Raw genomic sequence first — 24,229 nt, 5'->3', positions numbered from 1 at the left:
GTTACAGCAGTGCTTTGGCGAGGCAGTGCCTCCCGCCACCCACCCCCGCGCTTCGGCAGGGCCAGGGCCGGCCGAGGTGCCCCCGGGGCTGGGCCCAGCGCGCCCCCGGCCCCGCCCGCTGCCCCGGGGCGGTGCGGCCCGGCCCGCATGCGCGGCGCCCCGGAAGCGGCGCGGGCGGAGGGCGGCGGCCATGCAGCGGGCGCTGCGGCGCGGCCTGTGGGCCGCGTGGCTGCAGCGGGGACGGCGACACCAGGTACCGCCCGCGCCCTCGCCTGGAGGGGGGCCGGCCGCCCGACGGAGGGGGCCCGGGGGGGCCGGCCGCGGCCGCTGGGGGAGCTGGTCGCAGGCAGCCCCGGCGCGGGATGGCGGCCCCCCCCCCTTTACCGAGGCGGCGGTGCCGATCTCCCCTTACCGGGGCGGCTGAGGCGGCCCGGGCGGTGGCGGTGCCGGCCTCCCCGCTGTCCAGGCGGCGGGCGGGGGCGAGGCCGGGCGGTGAGGCCGGGGGGGAGGGCACGGTGGCAGGGAAATGCAGACCTGGCCGAAGGCACCGCGTCAGCTGCTAGGAAACGTGCAACCGCCGGCTGAGGTGAACGGGAGGCAAACCCGGCAAACCCGGGAATGTGCAGCGGGATGGGAACGTGGGACTCGGCGTGGAGGGGCTGCCCGGTTTCCCCGGGGGACGGGGCAGAGCTTTGAGGTGACCCCGTGGGAGCATGGAAAGGCCATTGTGCCTTAAATGACCAGTTTGGCGCAGTGACTGGAAGCCACAGCAAAGCAGCTTGGCTGGAGGTTTGGCAGCACCGTGAGCTGCCTGTGAGCCGCTCCCAGCTAAAACCAGCCTTCCCTTGCCTTCCAGGGCCTGCGCTGCTGCTCTTCGGAAGCCTTTCCCAATGAGAGGATCCGCAACATTGGCATCTCGGCCCACATTGACTCGGGGAAGACGACATTAACGGAGCGAATCCTCTTCTATACGGGCAGGATAGCGCAAATGCACGAGGTTGGTTTTCCAGAGGGCTGGGCGTGCTGGGTGCCACTGCGGCGCTGCGGGGACTTGTTTGTCCACATGGTAGTGCATGGGGTGAGGGAGTTGCCCCTGGTGGGCCCAGTGAGGCTCTTTTGGCCAAGCTGGAGAAGGAATCCTAAAAATACACTAGTTTCCCTGATACCTGTTTAAAAATAAGTGGAGAGCAGGGGAATAGGAAGCAGTCCCTCCTTTGCTGCAGTGTTCTCCCACTTTCAGAACACTTCAAATCTTATTTCAAGACTTACTACGCCCTTACCATCTCCGTGGTAAACATACAATGGAAGATGTGTAAAGATGACTCTGAGAAACAGAACACAGGGATGTCACTTTTAGCTTCAGGTACGTTATCTTGTTAAATTCACGGTGAGGCACAATTTCCCACAGATTTCTGATAACCTTTTCCCGGAATGATTCTCAGGAGAGCAAAATACATTATAGTTGCAGATGAAACTGTAAAAAATAAATCACACTTGTTTGTAGTTCAAGAATTACAAGCGATTCTGCCATGTCTGTTTTTCTTCACTGCATGAAAGGTGATGCTCAGTATATAAAGCATCCCTCCTGCACATGCAAAATTCTTAGTAAACTCCCTTAGGCTAAGTATTTTTTCTTTTTTTTCTTTCTTTCTTCCTAAGGTGAAAGGTAAGGATGGAGTTGGAGCTGTCATGGATTCAATGGAGCTAGAGAGACAGCGTGGAATCACAATTCAGTCTGCAGCAACATACACCATATGGAAAGACACCAACATCAACATCATAGACACACCAGGTAACAGTGGTTCTGAATGCATTAAGATTCCTGTTCCTTCGTGTACGCAAAGGACATGGTGCCATCTTCGTGTTCATTAGTTGCTCAAGCTGAGCTAATGTGACTCTGTACAGCTGGAGACTGATTCTGTTGGCGGTTGCTCTTTTCTGCATGTATGAGAAAACAGTGTCACATTACCTTGTGTCATGATGAATAATGGTGGGTTTTTTTGTTACTCAGGACACGTGGACTTCACAATTGAAGTGGAGAGATCTTTGAGAGTTCTTGATGGAGCTATTCTGGTTCTCTGTGCTGTTGGAGGAGTTCAGTGCCAAACAATAACTGTGAACAGGCAAATGAAACGTTATGGTGTGCCATTTTTAACATTCATCAATAAACTGGACAGACAGGGCTCTAGTCCAGTCAGAGCAGTACAGCAATTGAGGTATTTGTCATTTAAAGTTATTTGTGAAATAATTCTGAAATATGCACATAGGAGGTTAAGACTAAGAATATTGAAAGGGGTTCTTCTGTAGGGTCTGTAGTTGCAGGTTGGAGGATAATACCTGACATGAGGTTAAATCTGAACCTGACCTATAACAAGTTTCCATTTTCTCAAAACCCCCAAGCGTTAGTGTCAACCCAGGCTTGCAGTGACTGAGTTGGGGGGTTGATACTTAGTTGGCTGATGGAACTATATTTGGGGCCACTTTGGAAACATCCTTTTAATTTTTTGTGGATCCTGGTAGCAAAGCTGCTGTAGCTTACAGCAGGGAAATGACATAGGGTTGGGCAGTTTCTAGCTTGGATACCAGCAATCCTCCTTGCTCTTTCTTGTGTGTAATTTGATCTGTGAGATACATGCATTAATACACGTTAAGGGAGAAGCAACTCCCATAATCAAGTAATTAATCTGAAACCAGTTTGCACTGCCTTCTTTCCCATGAAGTTGCTCACTGTATCTGTTGGGATATAGAGGGCTGGCAGTCACATCAGGTTAAAATGCAGCAGGGTGTTTTTCATCAGTATTGGTAGATTTTTGGCACTGTCCAAAGAACAAAAGGTGGTGATTTTGTAGGGGTGGGATGTTGTTCAAAGACTATCTGGAGCACACATATAGAAATGAGTCTTTTCTTGAACTAATTTATATTTGTTCACTTTTTCAGATCCAAGTTAAACCACAATGCAGCTTTTGTTCAGATTCCAATTGGGCTGGAGGGAAACTTCAAAGGAGTTATAGATCTTATTGAAGAAAAGGCTATATATTTTGATGGTGCATTTGGGTAAGTTTTGAAACTTGCATATTTCTTTGCTGCAGATAGTCTTGGTATGAGGTACTACCTGTTGTTTCTCTTCAGAGATGAAAAAGCTTGCTGTTCGGAAGGTTAGGGATGTGGCTTGTGCTAGGGCTGAGGTGTTGCCCTTCAGCTCTCCCAAATGACAACAAAATGATTCTGCAGGGTCAGGTTTAGCGGTGGGTAGCCACAGCATGAATTGTTTGGCAACTGCAGTAGTGTGAAGGGGTGGTAGCCACACTTGCCACCCTGAGAAAGAGGAGACTTGCTTCATAACGGGATCTGATAGTGTACGTTTGGTTTGAGCGTACTGGGATGAAGATACGATATGGGTAAGGCTGTTGAACAGGTTATCCCGCATCTGTGCAAACTCCTGCCGTGAGTGGGAAGAAACCCTCTCCTGCTAAAGCATCAGAGATAACGTGTTGATATTCTTAACATGATTTTTTTTCCCTATCTGTGTCAGCGGTGAATTTTTCTTGATTAGGCTGGTCATCACCATGATCAGTGATTGAAATGTTGATTCATGTGGTATTCAACCTAGGGTGGTCATGTTATTTATGTATGTGTAGCCAGACTCTTCGTTATGATGAAATTCCAGCTGAGTTTAGAGCTGAGGCTTCAGAGAGACGTCGGGAGTTGATCGAATGTGTTGCTAACTCGGATGATCAACTGGGGGAGCTGTTTTTGGAAGAACAGATTCCTACAGCTACTGAGTTAAAGGTAACTTCATTGCAGTTCTTCTTCCTGTAGCACTGTTATCTTGCTCTTTCGTGTCCCTCTCCTTCAAGGCCCAATAAAAATTTCTTGATGTCTTGAAGAAATTTTGTTTGCTTGAGTTCTCTGGTATGAGTGTCACTGGCTGCGGGTGCACTCCCACTTCACTCCCTGTTGAGGCCCCATTCCAAATTTGGTTTTTTTATTTGCATTGGAAAGTTTGAGCTTGCGTGTGCCCTTGTAGAGGCCAGCAAATGGCTCAAAGGTACATCTAGTCATTTCTGTCATTTTGTTGCCTTGCTGTGTTACAGCTTGATGGTTGTGACTTGCTTCACGTCCCACAGCAAGTCAGTTGTTGAGATGCTGTAGGTCCTCTCTGTGCCTAGGAAACCCTGCCTTGTTTTGTATTTGCATTGATCGCATCCATCTGAGGTGAAAAGAGCAGAACACTAGAAGGGAACTGGAATGAGTTGACTTGGAGAGTCCAGAGGAAATGAATCTAGGTCAAAATACCATTTTCAAGAGTTGCATTTCTTGAAATAGGGGGGGAAATGATATGTCATTAGTTTTATTGAGTACTTCAGATATCAAATGGCAAACATGCCAACAGAAAGGGATGCTCACAGAAGGAATGAATAACTCCATTTTCCCAACATCAGATGGCCATAGACTGTAAGTTACTTCTTTTCGTGGCGGTTTGATGTCACCGTTTCTTCAAGTGCATGTCCACATGATACAAGGTGATAGGGAGGCCTGGAAAGATCAGCTGCAGTTGTTCTGTCAGTACGGATATCCTGCCACTGTTTACTCCAGAATGAGATCTGCTTGTCTGGCTGGACAGCAGACACGTGTGTTCAGTGCCCGTGGCAGGGGGGTTGGAACTAGATGAACTTTAAGGTCCATTCCAGCCCAAACCCTTCTGTGGTTCTGTAATTCCTTGTTTTAGAGTGTTCTGTGTCAGACTTGGCAAGCTGCATGTACTACGGCAGGTTGTTACATGGGGTGGCAATCCCTTCTTTGAGGTTCGTAGTTGACTAATGGTGCCTCTTGAGTTACTGTGGTATTAGCTTTAGTCAGGACAGGTGCAAAAGCTTGGCCCTCCTGTGGGAGCATAAGGGAGCCTGTCCTGCACGTGGACCCGCGCCTGCTGTGCCGTGAGCATAAAGGCGATCTGAGGACACGTACCCTTAGAGAAGAAGCTCTAAGCTGGTTTGCATTTACCGCACAGCCCCACGGGGTAGGTGTATAACTCAAGACGACATGTGGCTGTTGACATACAGCAGTCTGCTGGGCTTTGTGTCATGGCAGGTGACAGTGAAGGGAACCGTACTGAGGGCTCTGTGGCTGGCAAGCCTGATCTCGGCGTGGCTGGGTTTTGTCCTTAATGCATGCTGCGTGTAAGGATTTGTGTGATGCTTCTCACTGTTTGCCACCACCTCTCGCTGTGTTGGAAGTTACCTTGAGCAGTAATCTTCTAGTGCCCACTGTTAATAGTTAGTAATTAGTCAAAAATTGATTCTGGTACAGGAGATCAGTTGCTTATTGAGGTTAAATACAAAAATGACGCCTGAAGAGTGTGTTGCAGTGGGAGAAGCCTTGTATTTTCTAAGAGAGCTGCTGTTGGAGCTAGAACAGCTTGTCTTTGAGCGGTGGTGGTGCACTGAGTCTCCCTGGGGCCTGGAGCCTGCCTGACACGACAGTTGCTGCCTGCTTTTACTTTTCTTTGCTGGCAGCTGGGTGCTTCAGTTGGCAGCTGGAGAAGACAGGCTGAGACATAAACGTTATAAGCAGGAGCTGTTCCTCTGAGTGGAGCCGGCTAGGCCAGCTGAGTTAGTGAGACATGGTCACTGAGGTTGCTGCTTTAAACATAGCTTTGATGTTTAAGTCCTGTTCGAAGGATTTGGCTCATTAGCAGCACCTGGTTGCCCCTGCAGTAGCCCTTGCCCTGTTAGGCTCTGCACTGCTTGCTTTCCTGAAGTTGCCCGCTGTCGGGATGTAGAGGACTGGCAGACTCTCAAAGCAATGGGTGTTGCAAGTCCCTTTAAGGTTTATTTATTTGAATCTTCCTGACCCGTAAATTTTGATTGCTTCTGACTTTGCTGCAAACCTTGGGTTTGGAGGTGTTCATTTGTTTGTTTGGTTTTTTACATTGGCTCAGCTGTGCAGGTGATTTACTGGTGATTTAATGTCTTGGGGAAGAATACACAAGAATCTGTGTATCCCAGCTTGGCTCAAGACAAAAGCACGAGATTTTTTGTTTGAAAGCACCAGCTCGTGTGTATCTTACTGGCAACCAGGCATTTAGTTATTTCAGTAATTAAACATTATTTGATGAAGCCTGAGCTATTCCTGTTACAAAGCAGCCCTTCTTGCTCTGGTAAGACAGAAATGTTATAGCAGTTTTAGAGACCTGGCAGGATCTGTCCTTCACCTGACAGAGGGAGTGGTACCCGTGTGAATACATTGTATTGCTGTAAGAGGTGAGAGATTTTTAGCAGGAAGCTATTTTTGATAGTTCCTGCTGAGAGGGAAATCTGTTACCAAGATAAATTTGTCTACTCAGCATGCCTCTTCTTCCCACTTCTGAAAGCCAATTAATTACAGCTCTAATGGCTATAGTATTGCAGATGCAGGTTAATTTGTACTAATATGTCCCTGAAGATGGATTTTGTTTCATTGGCCAGCAGCCAAGTTTCCACTGAAAATATCTTTTTGTGGAAATGATGCTAAGTATCACTCCTGGATGCCACAATTGTAGCATATGATGTTTGCTGAAGATCAGCTGCTTAAACATCACCTAATCTGCTGCTCTCCATAATGCTACACATCGTGGAACGGATGTGCCCCCGGTACTCAGTGGGGCACTCAGTTACAGTGAATTTTAAGTGAAAATAAAATTACTTTTTCCCCAAGGTAACTGTTGGTGAGGATGAATTGCAGGCATGTTGCTTCGTTTGAAAACATGTGGCCAAATAAAAATGCCGGGCATCAGCACAGCCGTATTTCCAGCGCTCTGCTATATGAGAACAGACACGGGCTAGATGAGCAGAATTGTTGATGTAGGATTTTTCCCTTGCATCATTTTTGTGAAGTCACTACATCAACAAATTTAAGGAACCACTGTTCTCTCTGTTAATTAGAAAGATAGCTCTGTTAATTAGAAAGATAGCTTAACCGTCTGTCTCTGGGTACTCTAAATAACTCTCAGAGTAAATGATGTGGTTAGCTATCTGGCTCTATCAAGGAGAATTCATTTCTTTTAGCTTATCAAAGAAGACAGGAGTTGCTTTTGATTGGAGTGATGGCCTCAGTAAGCATAGGGAGATGGCATCCTCTAGTGGCGGGGAGAGGTGGGACTGAGGTGGCAATCTTGGCTTCGGTAATTAATTGCATGGTGGGAGGGGGGCAGATAACTTCCATCCACCTTTACGGAAGATGGCTAAGATCACTGTTAGGGAAGCTTTTGGTGCCCAGTTGTCTTTGCAGCATCGTGTGATGCTTGGGTGAAAGGCACAAAGTTGTTAGTTTATCTTGCTCAGTTTGCTGGGACATCCTGGAAAGATTCCCAAGACAGTGCAACTTCAGCAGGTCTGTCAATGAATGTGAATAGGTTCTTCTGTTGTGCTTTTAAAAACATGTTTCATCAAAAAATGATGATTCATGGAGGATGGCACTTACCCAAATATCCCTTCCCTACCTAACTTCCCTTTCAGAAGTTTTCCGTAGTTTAAAGATACTGAAGCATCTCATCTTACTTTCACAAATTTAAACAGGTATTGTTTCCCAACGTAACTACATAGGGGGAATGAGACATCTGAAACAGAAATGAAGAATCCTGACTCTATCAGCAGAGAGCTGATACCTTTTTCTGTGTATTTTGGGAGTCTCATTATGTTTATCTTGGACATTTTCATTTTTAAGTTGGATTTAAGATAGGGGGAGAAGGAAAATATCTCACACTTCTCTGGAATTCTGGTGAGCAAATTTTATGGGAAGCTCTTGTGTAGGGCGTTGTACTGGAGACTCTGTGGGAACCTCATTCCACGAGTGGAGATGACCAGCAGGGAGAGTGAGAACCTAGACCGCTGCTTGGTTGGTACTGCGTCAAGGCTCTGCAGTTGTTGCAGGAGGAGAGTAATGCCCTGGTATTTTTCAGCTTGCTATCAGAAGAGCAACGCTGAAGAAGTCCTTTACCCCAGTACTTCTGGGAAGTGCTTTAAAGAACAAAGGAGTACAGCCATTGCTGGATGCCGTCCTGGAATACCTCCCCAATCCTTCTGAGGTGGAGAACTACGCTATCCTTAACCAGGAGTAGGTATATTTGTAATATGTAGCAGAAAACATTACTAACAGAATACACAATCATTTACCATTTGTATTAAATAATGACATCATAATTTTTCACAAACTTCCAAAACTAAGAAGCACACATGTTATTTGAGGGTTACTGTTTACACCAGCATTTTTAACACACATTAAATGTTAAATTTGAAAAACTGTTATCTGGTGAGATAGCTCTTTAGAAATTAATGGCAACCCTTAAAACCATGCCTACGGTAAAGGAGAGAGCGCATCTGAAATACATAAACAACATTTTATTCATTGGATGTATTTGTTAAAGTAGATGTGCCTTCACAATTAAGAAGCATGAAACCCAGCATTAGGGCCCGTAAGTAGCCCTTAACGTTCCAGCCATGGCTTAGGGGTGGCTCTCAGGTCTTCCTGATGTACTTGAATTGTTCAGGCTCTATAATCGTAGCTAAACAGAAATGATGCTAATAAATACAGTTTATGGCTTTTTCTCCCAGTGGCTACCTGACGCTTTGACGCCTCACTGCTGCTGTGCTTCTTGCTGTCCTAATGCCTGCTCACTACGATAGACTAAAACTTCTCATGTGGCTTATGAGCGTTGTCAGAGGAGTCGCTGCAGTGTCTTTTTCTTCACTCTAAAACTCATGAGTTGTGTCTGAGTGTATGTAATTGCTTTCGTGGCAACACAGTTGGATGATATGAAGGACTAATGATGTTTGTCATAGTTTTGACCTTTTTGGGATTGGCTGCGGTTTCTCCGAGATACTTTCTGAGCACACAGGAGCTACGTATCTGAGCATCTTTAAGTTGCTGTTATAAACCTGTGAAACTGAAGGCCCTTGGGGCTTTCTGAGGTTGGGCTCCTGTTTAGAGGATGCTGCCATGTTTGCTTCATAATATAAACTCCCTCTCCATCCCTGTTTTTAAGGGATTCTGAGGACAAAACCAAGTTCCTATTGAACTCTGCTCGAGACAATTCCCAACCTTTTGTAGGCCTTGCTTTTAAACTGGAGGTAAGCCGTTACTGTTTTCCTTTCTAATGCATCTGTCCAGATTTATTATTTATGATTTGAGTAGAAAACAAAGCAAGTCCAAACAGATGGTACTACCAGAACTTAGGTAGAACAAATTTTAAAATCAGTTGATGTTTAAATTTAATTTAAATTTAATTTCTTTTAAAAAACTGGTTTCAACCATAAAATTCACAAATGTATGAAATGCTGCCAATTTGGAAGCTTTAAAATGGTTTTATGTGCCTCAAATACTTCATTATTTGCTTAGTTAAGACCTGAACTTTGGGGGGTTTTGTGGTCTTACTTCAAATACTTTCGGAGAAAAATCATGGTTTTGTTTGAAGTTGAAAACAGTGGCATACAAGAGAGGAAAAAAAAAATGCACAGTTTTAACCAAACAAGATGTCAGCTACCTAGAGAGCAGCAGTTCAGATTTCACTTGGGAAGTGGCTGGCCAAATTGCTAGTTAATGTATGCCTGTGGAGAAGGTTTAGGAGTGGTCGAATTGGTGAAATAAGGAAAATTGCCAGGAGATGCCAAGTTCCATTCCAGAGCCAAGGGAAAGCTGAGGCTATATTAAAAAAAAGTTTTGTTTACATGACCACCATGTAAATTCGAAACAGAAACATTTAGTCAGTCACTGCAGATGATGCTTTGAATAGTAGTGGTCTTGACTCCCAGCATGATTGTATCTGATTTTTTAATGAATCTTGATTCCAGGCGGGCCGTTTTGGGCAATTAACCTATGTTCGAGTTTATCAGGGGATGCTGATGAAATCTGATTATATATATAACACTAGGACTGGGAAGAAAGTGCGTGTACAAAGACTTGTCCGTATGCATTCAGACAACATGGAGGTGAGTGTGAGAGATACCATCCACACAGTTGCCTTTTGAGCCGCTCTTACTGTAAGCTTCTCACTTTTCAACTATCTCTGAACGATGTGATATGTCAGATTGCTGCTTTTGTTGTTAATTCATACTTGCCTGTAGCGCTTAGTAGAGCTCTACAAGAAACTGGAATGATCTCTGGTGTATTATTTCCCCTGAAGTGGAAGTCTTTGCCCAAGAAGCATTATAAAACGTCTTTGAGGTGATAGCTAAAGAAAGCCAGTTGTGGGATTAACCCCATAGTCCATACTTCTTGGAGAGGGAAATTGGATTGGCAAAATACACACAAAAAGTTTTCCTCCGTGTGATTATTGAATACAATTCTTAAACTAAAAACTGACTTGAACTGCTGCAAACCCTTTCCCATTTAAGATTCCTGAACTCTATAGTTGGGTCAGGGCTGCCTGAAGTATAGCATGTTGCTTGCTTCACATTCTTAAACTAGAATAAATTAGCACCCAAGCTGAGGTTTCCTTTTTGTGCTTTGAATAAAGAGATAGAAGATTTACAGAGCATTTTATCAAGGCTGAAATTTTCAAAGGAGCTGAACTTCAAGCTTTTAAACACAGTATTTATGTCTTCTTCAAGCCAGGTGTAGTTTGTAATAGATCTTTCAGTGTTACATAAATAGTAAACTTTTCTTTCTTAAGGATGTAGATGAAGTTTACGCCGGAGACATATGTGCACTCTTTGGAATTGATTGTGCAAGCGGGGATACGTTCACTGATAAAACTAATACTGACGTTTCCATGGTGAGTACACCTTTTCATCTATAGGCCTCGTCCATTGGAATTCACCGGGATTTCGTTGTATAAGTTTGTAATCATTTGTTCAGTGTAAATATTTTTTGATGTATATGCAACCGCAGATATTTTTTGTGATTATTTGTTTGTTATACCTCAAGGAGCTTGAATATATAGAAGTATGGTGTGTGCAAGAGATACACACCTGTTTACTATGCTTGACATCAAGTATTACGTGAGTGTTAAAAATCTGTTCTGGGCTGTGAGAAGTAGATGCTGTTACCCAAAAGTACTTTGCTGTGCATTTGTGTGTGTACTTAAATACATCATTTTTACTTTTTTGAACATATATATATACACACACAGAAACTGATAGGAAGCAGTCTTCTAACTAGTGTGATATCCAAGTATCATTTTGCATCTAGGAAAGAGTGTTGGATATACTGTGGTTGGCAGTACGGTATGCATTATGTTACCACCTTGTAGTAATTGTCAGCAGAGTTACATATACATATATATATATAAAAGTTTGTTATATCAGATACAAGCTAGATAAGTAAAACAGTCATCCCTGTTTGTAACCCCGAGTCCTTGTGACCAGACTGCTGTTTGAGAAATTAACATCACCCGGCGTAGTGGCACTCGATTGTATGATCTTTTCCTTTATGGCCATTGCAGGAATCGATTCACATCCCTGATCCTGTCGTTTCAGTAGCTATGAAGCCTTCCAACAAGGTAGGAACCTATGAATCAGCCTTTTCCTGACTGAGTTACCTTTCCTTTGCTGCTTTTATAATTTTATGCAGGTTAGCAGTGAAATATGGAACCACAGACTAAAATGAGCAGTGTTCTAAAATGTTCTCTCTGAACTACTTAAGAATATATCATTTGGAACGCAGCATGTGACTGCATTAGGTGGTATTACTTAGCCGTAAAGATGATGCATGTCTTTGACCTGGGTAAACGTGGACTTGAAGTAACTGGAGGGATAAATACAGCTATAAATGTATGGCTGTGTTCCAGGAAATAACCTCATGAGAACAGAAGTGCTAAGCAGTTGATAGGAAAATTTGAGGTCTTTTTGTTGTGTGACTTCTGGATGTTGACTTGATGTTTTCTTGTGCCTGTAATTGTTTTTCAGAATGACTTCGATAAATTTTCAAAAGGCCTGAGCCGCTTTACAAGGGAAGATCCCACTTTTAGAATCCATTTTGACGATGAGAGCAAAGAGACCATTGTTTCCGGAATGGGGGAGCTGCACCTGGAAATCTACTCCCAGGTAATTTGGAGAACAGATGCCATGGACTTTGCTTCTAGACTGTTTTCCCAACCAAGAATTCTCCTTCCTTCCTGGCTGAGACCAAAATCTGTCTGTGGATGGGCTAACTGATGCCAGCCTTTACGCCTGGTTTTGTCACTGGGTGCCTAAGCACATGTCAGGTTTACAAGGTGTTTGGAGGTGTACAACTCCACTTGCTTTACTGTAAATCAGGGTTATCATGGGACAACTATTTTGAGGTCTTCCCAGCAGAAGGCACCGTGGCATTAATGTGAGCCATGGTAGCAGCTTAGGGAAGAGCTTAACTTCTTAGTCAACTTCTGAAGATTCTTTGTCTCCAGCGGTTCTGTTTTGAAGGTTTGTAAACTATTTAAATGAAATTTCTGCCTGGATTATTTTTACTTTTTGGTTCAAATCCATAAAAAAAAATTATTAAGCACTACACTTCAGCAGCCTTTGCTTGTAATTAATTTTACCATGAGCCATTTCCTACAGGAGAGAGAAATACTCTTGTTTCTGTGTTCTTAGATGTATCATTCCCATAACAAGAGATGATGCAGGCAGGAATAGTTACTTACAGTGATTTATTTGTTTCTTTCAAGTTGATGCCTGTATTTTAGTCTTAACACAATAGATGTATCTGAAATGTTGACAGAATGAGGAAAAGATGGCTTTTGTCTTGAAAAACTTAAGCTTGAATAAAATTATTAATGCTGCTCCCTTTTCCTGTATCTAAAGCTATAGGCCCTAAACAAGGTTGACTGCAGAATGAGTAATTATAACATTTTAAAAAACCAGCCACCCCGCCACCAAGACCCCAAAACTCAGCTCCAACCCCAAACAAAAAAACTGGTTAACCCTGATTAAGTTTCTCTTTTCAGAAAGATCTATAAATAAAATCATTTCCAATGTATTGTTCCAGCGGAACAACTCTGTATTTCATTCTGGTTTCCTTTTCCTGCAGCGAATGGAAAGGGAATACGGTTGCCCTTGCACCATGGGAAAGCCAAAAGTTGCCTTTAGGGAGAACATCTCTGCACCTGTGCCGTAAGTATTCTTTCTGGTAACAGAGGTTTTTTAAATGTATTTTGATGCAGAGTTTGATTACATAGCAGAGAAAGTGCCTTTTGGATTATCAGATCAAAGCACATCATACAGGAGAAGTTTTAATTGAGGAAGAACTTTTTTTCTTCATACCTCGATTGTCTATCCACCCTTATCAATTTATCTGCCCTCCCTTCAAATGCTTATTGCAGCATTTGAGCTTCTTCCGTTGCGGTATCAGGTGGTCCGTCATTCCGATGCATGTTTTGGCTGACGGCTGTCCTGTGTTACTTGAACACCATGCTGTGGGTGCCAGAGAACTGTCATTTGCCAGGGAATGATCTCCTGTGGGTAGAAAACAAAACCGTAGAAAGTCAGAAGGTGTTTTTGTTGAACGATGCTGAAGGGGAATTGACTGCTGTAATACAGCCATAGGTGGGCTGATGATAAGTAGGTTGATGAAGCACCAGTAACAGTGCAGGGTAGGCACTGCAACACACAGTCCTATGACCTGTCCGAATATCTGAAGTTCTGCAAGCGTTTTTCAGCCTGTGTTGTGCTCCATGCTGCTGCAATTACAAATTTCTTTGATTTGGGCAAGTTTTGCAGCTCAAGCACGTCTTTGTTGGGTTACCCTCTTACTGTTAGTGCTATTGATATTTTGGGACGGTGCCCTTCACCAAATAGCACAATGAAGAACCTATGCTTTTGTTCTGCAGTTATGTAGCTACTACTTATCAGAAGCTTTTCTTCATAGAAAATTTAGGAACTAAACCCACTATAGATGCCCCAACTTAACAGAGCGCAGCGGAGTGGAAAGCAGTGGACCTAGATGTGGGGGTAAGATCTCTGTTACCGGTGAATGATCTATTACAGGAGGTTGCACAATTAAGAACTACTTCAAATTTTCTGCATTTTTCTGATGAAAACACTTGCCTAGATGGCAAAATCTTGATGGATAATAGCACACAATGTAAGTACTGTTTTGGGAACCAAAGTTTCTGCTGCTTGCTTCTGTGAGCTGCTGGGGTAGACAGTGCCTCTATGTAGTGGTCCACCACTGCTGTCCTCTCACGCAGAAGCACCCTGCAGCTCCAGCTGGAATGCAGCTAAGCAAGCCAGGATGCTGATAGCTGCATCTTGCCTTTATCCCTGGCCAGTCTGGCAATAGTATCTCCTGAGTGGAGAGAACTGTATATGACCAGTATATGGAACCTCTGCCAGGCCCAAGGAGGCCCAGAAATAGCTGAAAATCACTGTCTGCTGACAAGTTAGAGAGGTTGTCTGCTGCCTGCGTTGGGGCAGAAGCTGACAGTGCTGAGACAGATAGTGATTGTTGCCCTAACCTCACCCTATTTGCTAACTGACCTGCAGGCGTCAGATCTGACCGCCCAACCATCTGCATGTCCCAGTTAGAGGTGACACAGAAGTCTTAAAACAGAAAAAAAAGGCTTTTTAGAAATACAGACTTTACCTGGGATACCATTTCGTGGAGTAGAATCTTGTAGTCAAATTCAAGATACTCATCACCTCTTTTCTGGAAAGACAAGATTGAAAAGGGCTGAATGTGGGCCTTCCCCCTGCCTTAACCAAAGAGAATGGATTCACTTCTTTTATCATAAACGTTCTCAGAGATACTTCAGATGAAACTGACAACTTGTGTTAACTAATAGGTGGAGCTTAGTCACTATAACAAAACAGAAAGATACCGTTTTATATTTCTGTGAATGCCAAAATTGCATTGGAGAGATGGAATGAAAATTAAACTGTGCTAATTCCTCCCTTAAAGGAGCTAGATACATCTCAACTTTCAGGAACTCATCTGAAAAGGGAATACCTGATTCTACAAGGTGTCAATTTAACCTAAATCATCCTAAATAAAATCATCAATAGGATAAGACTTGGAACACACTCCAGAGGCCTTACAGCAGGTAACAGGTTATCAGTGATTGTGTAAGGGACAGAATATACACTGGCCTTTGGAACATACTCTTTATGTATCTATTCTTCAAGGAAAAGAAAAGGAACAAAATTAGTACTAAAGAGAGATGGCAACTGGTTTAGCTTCATAGTCTTCTGTTTGCCTTATCCTTGAAAGTCATCTGTTCCTAAAAGAGGGTTTTGAAATCTTGCTTGTGCACAGCCCTGCAGCATCTGTGAATTGCTTTAAGATAGCCATCAGAGGGAGCAAAACGTTAACAAATGGTGTGCTCAGAATGAGTTTCTGCCTTTCCTTCATACCCAGAGCTCCATGGGAATTAACCAGCTGTTCTGAGTGGCAAAACATTCCAGCAATGGTGACAGTCTGTTCTGAAGACTCCTGATACATTGGGGTTTCTAAATACGAAGTCCTGCTTCTTTATCCTAGTTTACATACCAAATTTCCTTGAATTTCAAGTTGATCATCCCTTTAGGAATTATTCTTACCTTACAGTGTATTTTCTGCAAATAGAACAGAGAAGAACTGGGAGAATCTATACAATTCTATTAAATCAGAGCAAAGCTTTTGGTTTTGAAAATAACTTTTCTGAAAGCAAGTTGCTTTATCAGTTAAGCCTGTTCCAGGTAAGAAGTCAGCAAGGCTTGTTGACAGTGGCAGCTGATGACTCAGTTTGAATAACTATAGTGAGATTTGCCAGTAATTTTTATTTTTTAGCTTAGGGCAGACCCAGATCTGCTCAAAATAAACACATCGCTTGTAACCGCTCAGAACTAAGCAGAAATAGAAAATACTTCGTCCTGAAGTATTCTGTTCCCTTTCTGTCTTGTGACAAGTCTTCCTGAATTCAGTTTTCTTACCATAACTTAAATGATGCTCATCATGCTAATATAAGTCTAAGAGCTCAACTAAAAATTAATTTTAAGTTCCCCATCCGCCAGTGTAATTAAAAATTAGTAAAAGTAAGTTTGGGAAGAACAGAGTAAAAAAGCTGATAATGAGGGTAGAATTACATCAGGGTTTTCTTTCTTGATTAGCATTTTGAGGTGAACTAGAAAATGGATGGAGACTGCCATACTGCAAACAAAAGCAATGTAGTTTGTGTTTTATTGAATTTGAGGTGCAGCCCATTGCTATTTGTCTAGACATGGCTATTGCAGAGATGTCAAGCAGTATCACCGTGACTGATGGCTAGATCATGGTGTAGATGAAGAGATAAAGGACGATATTCCAGTGCATGTTACGCAGATGAAAGACTTCTGTCAGCTGGGCCTACGCTACAGATGAAAGGCAGGGAAGTAATACAAAACTGTAATCCGTGTGATGACCTCCAAGTGGAAGAGTCAATTTTCTTAACTAAATAAGCATGGGATACTGCTCTTGCTAAGAAGGCATGGCTTCTATAAGCAGAATTTATGAAGAGCAGAAGTGATCTGAATAAACACTCAAGCATTCATGATTTGCTAGAGGAAAGGGATAGGTGGAACAAAAACCAGACACTGGGTTAAGAACGAACCAGACCAGGGAGTTCAGACACAACTGAGGTTTCTTGCTTGAGAGCTCAGCTTCAGCCATACTCCAGTACCTGCCACAACTGCCAGGCTCTTAAATGCTAATTTTCTTGCAGGGCATTGATGGTAACTTACCACTTGCTTCACGTGTTTAATTTGGGCAAGTTGGAACTTGGTGTTTTCGGTTGAGTTCTGCCATATCACAAAGCCAGAGGCAACCCACGCCAACAGTTGGATGGGCTGCATTTCTGGGGACACGTTGCCGTGGCTGTCTGACAAACAAAATAAATAATGCACATTAAACAATATGGAGTTGCAAAACCTTACCAGCTAATAGTAGGGTTCAGCGCTAAAGTCACTCGTTTGCATTCTTTGCTGTGTCACAGATCTTCCATATAATCTTGGAGGAGCTGCTACATCAGCACTGTGTTTTCCTTCCACTGCTTTCTCCTAACACGTGTTCTATAAGGTCTTCAAGGCAGGGGTTGCTCTAAATTAGGAGCAGACCCTAGTGCTACAGTTGGGGTGTCTGAGCCACAAACAGTGAGCAGGATGCTGGTTAAGGAAGAGGTGACAGTAGCAGGTGGTTTTCTGGAACAGTCACGTGCAAATCATGTATCGGTTCTGGATTTCAGAAATAATAAGTTTAGGAGTCTTGTGATTGACACACCGCCTGGAGTCAGGAAAGCAAAGCGGCATGTGTCAGAGCAGGTCTAATGGCCTGATCCCCCATGGTCCTTGTTTCTATAGGAAGGGCTGCCATATGGATTGTGGACCACCACCAGCTGAGCTCAGGTTTGCTTCTGGCCATGGAGGACACTGTCTCAAAAACTTCCTTCTTGCCCAAACCCTTTCTTTGTACCTGGTATGTTTTCTGCCACAAGCTCTTTTTCCAGGCTCTTGATTCGGTTGTAGAATATGTTATCTGCTTCATCTGTGTTCTGAAGTTCTCCCTCAGTTGTGAATTGCACATCTGGTGCAATGTTTTTGTTGCCCAGATGATAAAGAACCTCAGCAGTGCAGTTAACAGTCCTGTCCTATTACAGAGTAAATTATGCATATTAATATTCAATTAAACACATGTATGATATTGGTAATTTGCACTTCTAATTTTTTTTAATGTAGTTGCATTTTTCTCTGGGTCTGGCCCATAGAGATTTGTGATTATTTAAGACAAGGTTAAATTCAAAGTATTTCTGTGAGTATACCATAAGGGCAGTTATCTTTCTACAGTGACAGAAAGGGCAATGTTTGTGGTGCTGAATGTCATTTGTGGTATTCAGGTGGAGTAATAGGTTGAAATAAATTCCACTTGAAATTGAATGACACTGAAATGTCCTTGTCATCCCTCATGCATTTTCCTGTGTCATTGTGGTCAGTACCAGGTGTTCAGGGCTTTTATGGTGTAAGAAATGGGGGTTCCCTTTTGGTAAGATTAAGCTTTTTTTTTTTTTTTTTCTCTGAGTTGCAGTATAGAAAAATCTGAAACAATACCAAGTATTATTAACTGGTGTGTACACTGGCCTCAGCTAGGATCAGCAGCATAAAGTGATGGCTTTTTATTACACATCACCAGTGCCAACTTATGCCCACAGAATTATGTGCCCACAGAATGTGTGAATTAAATAAATCTGAACTCACATTGTCAGTGATGTCTTCTAACACCAATTCCAGATAGTACTTATGCCCAACACCATCGATGTCCTAAATAAGGAAAACATGAAGACTTATTTTGTAAAACGTTGAATTACTTTGCACTGTAGAAAAGATTCTAGTTCTTGTGAGATGCTGCAGCAGTGTCACACTCTGCAGGGCCCGTACAGAGCTAGGGTACTCTTTGTTATTTCTTCCTGCTGTGTTAAGATAGCTCATTTGATGTGCACCTGGTGTAGCATCTGATTAGTACCTCCTCGTCCATTTTTAATCTTGTATTTTTAAATTTTTTTAGAACATTTTAAAATATTTAATTGCTGATTTGGGGCTTCCCATACAATTCTGTCTGGTAGTGTGCTGCTTGGTTAAATACCGAGGGAAGCGTCTTAACTGGGTTCCTTGTCTTAAGTCCATTTAGCCCTTTGTTACGGATTGTATCATGTCCCAGATACTTTGGATATCTTCACGAATGACTGCAGCAAGCAGCTTAGTTTTGCTGTAACCCCTCTTCTAGCAGATTTACTAGCAAATCCAGAACAGGTCAGTCTGTGTGGGTAGCTGTGACAAGAACATCCTCCTGAGTTTGCGTGGGCGGTTCGGTAGGGACCGACCCTCGGTTAAATGCCACGGGCAGGGCGCAGCTCCTGCGGCGGTGCTGTCGCGGCTGGCGAGACCAGGAAGCACGAAGCACGCAGCGGCGAGGGCTGCCCCGCCGTTACCCACCCACCCGAGGGTGACTGCCCACGGCCCTCACCAGGACCACGTGCCCCTGGCACACCTTGCCGCCGCGGCATGGCAGAGGGAGCTGCATGGGTGGACAGAGCTGGTTTTTCAGCCGTGAGACGACCTGTCGCAGCAAAGAGGGAAGGTGAGAAACCCATGTGTGGGACGCTCCGTTGCCCGCTTGAGGCTGCCCACGGCTGTGGCCCTGTGAGAGGCGAAGGCGCTGCCCGTGGGGGATGCGGCTGGCCGGCAGCCCTGTCCCTGCAGCCCTCACCTGCCTGTGGGCGCGACGGACAGTCCTCGGCGCCAGCCCGTGCCCGGGGCTCCCCAGCCGGTGGCAGATGTAGCAGGCGGCCAGCGCTGCTGCCCGGGTGGCCGAGTAGTGGCTCGGTGGCAGCTCGGTGGCGGCCGGTCCCCGCGGCAGCTCCATGGCGCCGGTCCCGCTTCCTTGTCCCGCAGGAAGCAGCCGGGGCGGAGCGGGGCGCCCCGCCAGCTCCCACGCCCGGGCAGAGCCTGGCTGCCCCCGCCGCGTGGCATGGGGGCTCTTGGCTCGGAGGGACCTCGCACCCCTCCGGGTTCGCTCAAAAAGTATTTCACAGTTTGTCTTCAAGCGTTGCCCCCCGTTACCCCCTCGCTCCATGCCTGTGCTTCACAGCGAAGCACTTTGTGGGTGGAACAGTAGGTATGTGCAGGAGCAGCAGAAAAACGGCGTTACTGGGGGAGTGAGCAGGCTTTATTGGCTTTATTGGCGTGCCTTGCTGCACACGGAAGCAGCTGGGGGTTTGCAGTGTTTTGAGAGGTTTAACTCCTTGCTTCCCGCTTGCAAGATGAAGAACCGCCGTGCGCCCTCTTTGGGCATCGCAGGTACTCGGCTGTCACGGCGTGTGGCTGGTTTTACACACAGCCAAGAAAAATGCAGAACGGGAACTTTGTCCTTAGAAAACCGTGATTAGAGTATGGTTTGTGTAACGAGTAACACAAACTGATGTTCTGGGGGCATTTGTTTGGTTTTAGGTTTGAATACACGCACAAGAAGCAGACGGGAGGAGCAGGCCAATACGGCAAAGTTATAGGTGTGCTTGAGCCCCTGGAGCCAGAGGACTACACAAAATTAGAATTTGAAGACAGAACTGTTGGCACAAATATTCCAAAACAGTTTGTGCCTGCAATTGAAAAGGTACAAAGCCTTTTGTTTGTGTGTATAATATAAAAAAATGCTGATTCTTGTTTCCCTGCTATACTGTCCACATTTACTGTGATTGTCTTGCTCCAGGCACAGAGGCTTTTCCCATTACTTCAGTGGAGGCAGAACCAAATTTGCGTGGCTTTCCTTCATATCTTACATTCCTAGGTTTTCCACTTAATTTAGAAGCTGCTGTTTGTTTTCTTTGGTGGTGTCTGCTTGCTCCGTTTCCATAGCAGTGCAGAAAGTCGGTTTTCCTTTCTTCCAAACAAGCCTCCTGTTGAATCCGCTTTTTAATGGCCCTCTTCTGCTTTTGATTGTGGCCGCAGAATTCTCATCTCTAACCCTGAGATGCGTAACTTTTTTGTGACTTCTCTGAGGCCAGTTATGTAGGAAACTGTAATTAAGTTAGATTTCCTGTGTGAATTACCAACTGTTCGTTCTTTGTCATCTCATCTGTGGGCTTCCTCTGTGTCTGTCTCTCTGTAACTAAGTTACTACGTACTACTTTAATTAATAGCTACCTTGATCTTTGAATTCCTGTAATAATGGATCAACCTAAAACAATTACTTCATTATTCCATGATGCAATACCTAGAGATTTTTGCCAAATCCTAGAAGCGGCATGCAGTCTTAAAAGAATCTTGTTCTTTGGTCAGGTGGTTAGAGCAGTTCTTTCCACAGAGCATTCTTTTGGTTTTCGATCATACAGTCCCCTTAACAAAGCAAAATCCTGGGTACATTTCTTGTGCTGAGCTTGTTACAAGGTTTCTGTTTTTGATAAAAATAACAGTATCAGACTGAGGTGCCACAGAATGATAGTACACAGTTTTCAAAGGCTTTGGAATGAAACATTTTCCCTGCTGTTACCTTCTCCCATCCTCTCATCAAGCAAGAAGGCCCATTGCGTAGATTAGGGATTGCTGTTAAAAATTGTGAATGGTTTTGGGGTTAATTTTTTTGTTATTGTTGTTTTGGGTTTTAAGTGCAATGTCTTTTATAGGCTGTTTTTAATGCTGCTTTTTTTTAAGCTTCATTTTGGTCTACAGATTGCTAACTTTGAGATGTTATTTGACAGGGATTCCGAGGAGCATGTGAAAAAGGACCAGTGTCGGGGCACAGGATATCTGGAGTCCGGTTTGTCCTGGATGACGGTGCACATCATATGGTGGACTCTAATGAAATTGCTTTCATCAGAGCAGGAGAAGGAGCCCTAAAGCAAGGTATAAAGCAAGTAATTTGAATGTGTAGTCCTGCTGCCTTCCTTATTGTTGGAGCTGAATTTAACAGCCTCATCTCCATAGGTTCATTTGTTATCCTGGTGTATCCGTACATACGTTCAAAGTTTGGCCAGTTGTGTAGAGCAGAATAAATGCAAGAGTTTATAGAAATGCTTGGGGAGGCACAACAATTCCTTTAATTGTATGAAGGAAAGCCTTTTTGCCTGGAATATAGTACAGAAAACCCAACAGCTTCATCCTTACACAGGTATGGAGAGAACATTTTATGAAACTGTGTGCCTCCCAGCATTACAGGCTTGGGAATAAAAGGCAGGGGAGCTGGAATTCCACATGGTCGATTGTTGTTTTCCCCCAGTGATGCGAGAAACACTTGGCATTAACCATCGAACGCTTCTTTGCTATGCATAGGGGTATCGTGAATTATACCAGGCCTGTTCTTTGATGTTTGTTTGTTTGGGGTTTTTTTGTTTGTATTTTTTCCTCCAGCTATGGAAAATGCCACTGTGCGTATACTTGAACCCGTTATGGCAGTGGAGGTGGTGGCACCCACTGAATTCCAAGGAGTGGTGATAGCTGGAATTAATCGCCGTCACGGAGTAATCACAGGACAGGACGGCACCGAGGGTTACTTTACTCTCTATGCTGAGGTTTGTGGCATTCACTGGTTCCTGACTTCTTCTTGCATTGCCCTTTGACTCTGTTACTGTTGTGCTTCTTGACTAATATGTGTAATTGTAGCCAGGTTTTTCAGTGGATAAACATCACATTAGTTTTTCAGTGGACAAGCATTACACTAATTTTCAGCTCGTGGCAGTGTATTGTGCTGCAGGATTGGTAAGCCTATTAGAAATCTGGCTTACTAACCTAAAATCATACGGTGGCAGAGAAGGGAGCAGAACTCAGATTTTTTGAGCTGGGCAAACTGTTCTGCCTCTGAGTGACACAAACCTGCACAGCAGTACAGGTACACGGAGCGCAGGGGAAGATCTTCCTTCAGCTGTTAGCTGCATTAACTGTAGTAATTGCAGGTAAATGCAAATGACTTGTCTTCAGTGTTCCTTCTTTTATGCGCCTTCTAAAAACCTACATGTTCTCATGTTAGGTGGTGGTAGGGTAAATCATCTCAGCAAAGCCTTAGCCAAGGACAAACTACACACTTTGTCACTTCGGCTTCATTAGAGTTGCAGTCTTGAGATATTTCAGACATTATGATCCCTCGCTGGGTGACACAGATTTCTGAATTTGGGTTATTCCAGTACCTGATGCATGCAGACTCTGAGATTTTGGGGGTTTCTTGCTGAAAACACATTGTGAATATAAATTAGTTCAAGTAAGAGGTACTTTACAAAAATAGATAATTAGATCAGCACTGCTTACAAAGAGCACTGGATTTTACTGCCCCTTTATATCGTAATTAACTGGGTGATAACCCAAAGCTGATGGAAAAATACCTTGTTTTTACAAGACCAGTATGCTTGGATTTTAGGTGCCACTGAATGATATGTTTGGATATGCCACGGAGCTGAGGTCTTGCACAGAGGTAAGTACTCTCGGTGCTTTTTGCTACAACGTGTTTATTTCTGTAAATAAAGTGTGCTAATTTGCATCATCGTCATCATATTAGTGTATGCAGCAGTAAAAGCAATAGAAATCAAAACAAATGCAGAATAGGAAAATAACCTTGGAGTCTTTACTGTTACTTCAGCTGCTTTTTAATGAACATGGGTATCATTAACCGTGCCATTTCTGGCCAAAAGATTCTTTCATACTTTGAGGAGGGAAGAGATTCAGGGTCATAAGTAATAGAAGGCGGTGGGTATCAGTAAAAGTGTTAAATTCACAGGCAGGAAAAGTTTAGGTATGCTCCTTCAGTTACAAATGTCTGCAAGCAGACAGAATTTTTGACAGCAGTGCTCACGTTACGAAGATGTCCTTTAATAATATATGTGCCTGTATGTACATGCTTATTGAATGCATTTTAATTGGGTGAGTTTTGTGTGGTACATACAGTTTGCTATTCTGCATCTCGTGATGCACAGGTGCCAGTATTCTGTGAGCACTTGAATGGGTTGTTACTAATACTGTGATCATTTCCAGTTTTTAAGTAGAACTGTCACACTGATGAGGTGGCAGCCACGGGCAATCTTACAGTCTTGTGTCAAAGAAACAACGTTCAGATACTGTTCGTATGGGTGTGCATCTCATACCTACGTGCCCCGGCACGCGGTGTTCATATACTTCGTTGTAAATGATTATTGCTTGTTATTTCAAGGTTAGGGTGTGGGCTGCTGCTGAATAGGTTTACGTATTCAGCATCCTCACTTTGACGATTTTTTTTCCAACCCTACAGGGAAAGGGTGAATACACAATGGAATACTGTAAATACCAGCCATGTTTGCCCAGCACTCAAGAAGAAATAATTAACAAATACCTTGAAGCAACAGGGCGACTTCCTGCAAAAAAGGGCAAAGCCAAGACCTGAGTTTTCTTCCTCTTGAGAACGCTGAATAGTTTTTCACAGTCTTCTCAAAAAGTTAATTTTCCCCAAGCCATGGAAGCAGTCGAGGCTGGCTGGATAAGGGGGGCTTGGTAATTTCGTTACAGTATCCTTCCTTGTGGTGTTCTCAGAAGACACCAGGAGATTACAATGGAATTGTTCACATGCAAATGCTACTTGTTATCAAAATACATACGTGTTAAAACTGATGATAATTTGTCTTGAAATTTGTCTTAATCCATTTGTATTAAAATAATTTATTTTTTGACTTTATATTTTCTACATCATTATTTTATAATTAGGCTAGTTACTGTTTCTCTGGTTTTCAAAGTTTAAAAAGTTTAACTCGGTAGACTCTGCTAACTATTGACTGCTGGTCAGGCATGGGGGGATGAGTCATCATCCAGTACTGCGCATT

General features: G+C 43.7%; 2 protein-coding genes across 3 annotated transcripts; one reads left to right on the top strand and one right to left on the bottom strand.

The window, feature by feature from the left end:
* Nucleotides 1-148: 148 nt before the first annotated feature.
* Nucleotides 149-24,079, top strand: GFM1 (G elongation factor mitochondrial 1). Its single transcript, XM_055816846.1, has 18 exons — nt 149-253; nt 857-997; nt 1,660-1,792; nt 2,012-2,216; nt 2,938-3,054; nt 3,639-3,789; nt 7,940-8,094; nt 9,023-9,107; nt 9,828-9,965; nt 10,649-10,750; nt 11,420-11,476; nt 11,883-12,020; nt 12,985-13,067; nt 19,905-20,067; nt 21,152-21,296; nt 21,801-21,961; nt 22,801-22,854; nt 23,665-24,079. The coding sequence occupies exons 1-18, from the start codon at nt 191-193 to the stop codon at nt 23,794-23,796; spliced, it is 2,223 nt and encodes a 740-aa protein (XP_055672821.1). The 5' UTR covers nt 149-190; the 3' UTR covers nt 23,797-24,079.
* On the bottom strand, nt 12,588-19,898 carry LXN (latexin). Of its 2 annotated transcripts, XM_005228904.4 has the most exons (6): nt 19,165-19,898; nt 18,156-18,218; nt 17,377-17,551; nt 16,650-16,786; nt 14,539-14,601; nt 12,588-13,409 (listed from the first exon to the last, which is right to left on the bottom strand). In XM_005228904.4, exons 1-6 carry the CDS (start codon nt 19,528-19,530, stop codon nt 13,314-13,316), a joined length of 900 nt encoding a protein of 299 aa, XP_005228961.3. In that variant the 5' UTR covers nt 19,531-19,898; the 3' UTR covers nt 12,588-13,313. The 2 variants fall into 2 exon arrangements, with proteins under 2 accessions (XP_005228961.3, XP_055672822.1); XM_055816847.1 differs by lacking the exons at nt 12,588-13,409; nt 14,539-14,601 and adding an exon at nt 15,855-16,280.
* Nucleotides 24,080-24,229: the final 150 nt, after the last annotated feature.

Source organism: Falco peregrinus, chromosome 12 (genome assembly GCF_023634155.1).
Source record: "Falco peregrinus isolate bFalPer1 chromosome 12, bFalPer1.pri, whole genome shotgun sequence".
NCBI lineage: Eukaryota > Metazoa > Chordata > Aves > Falconiformes > Falconidae > Falco > Falco peregrinus.
The sequence above is the reverse complement of the archived record's forward strand: the minus strand, read 5'-3'. Positions and strand labels throughout refer to the sequence as shown.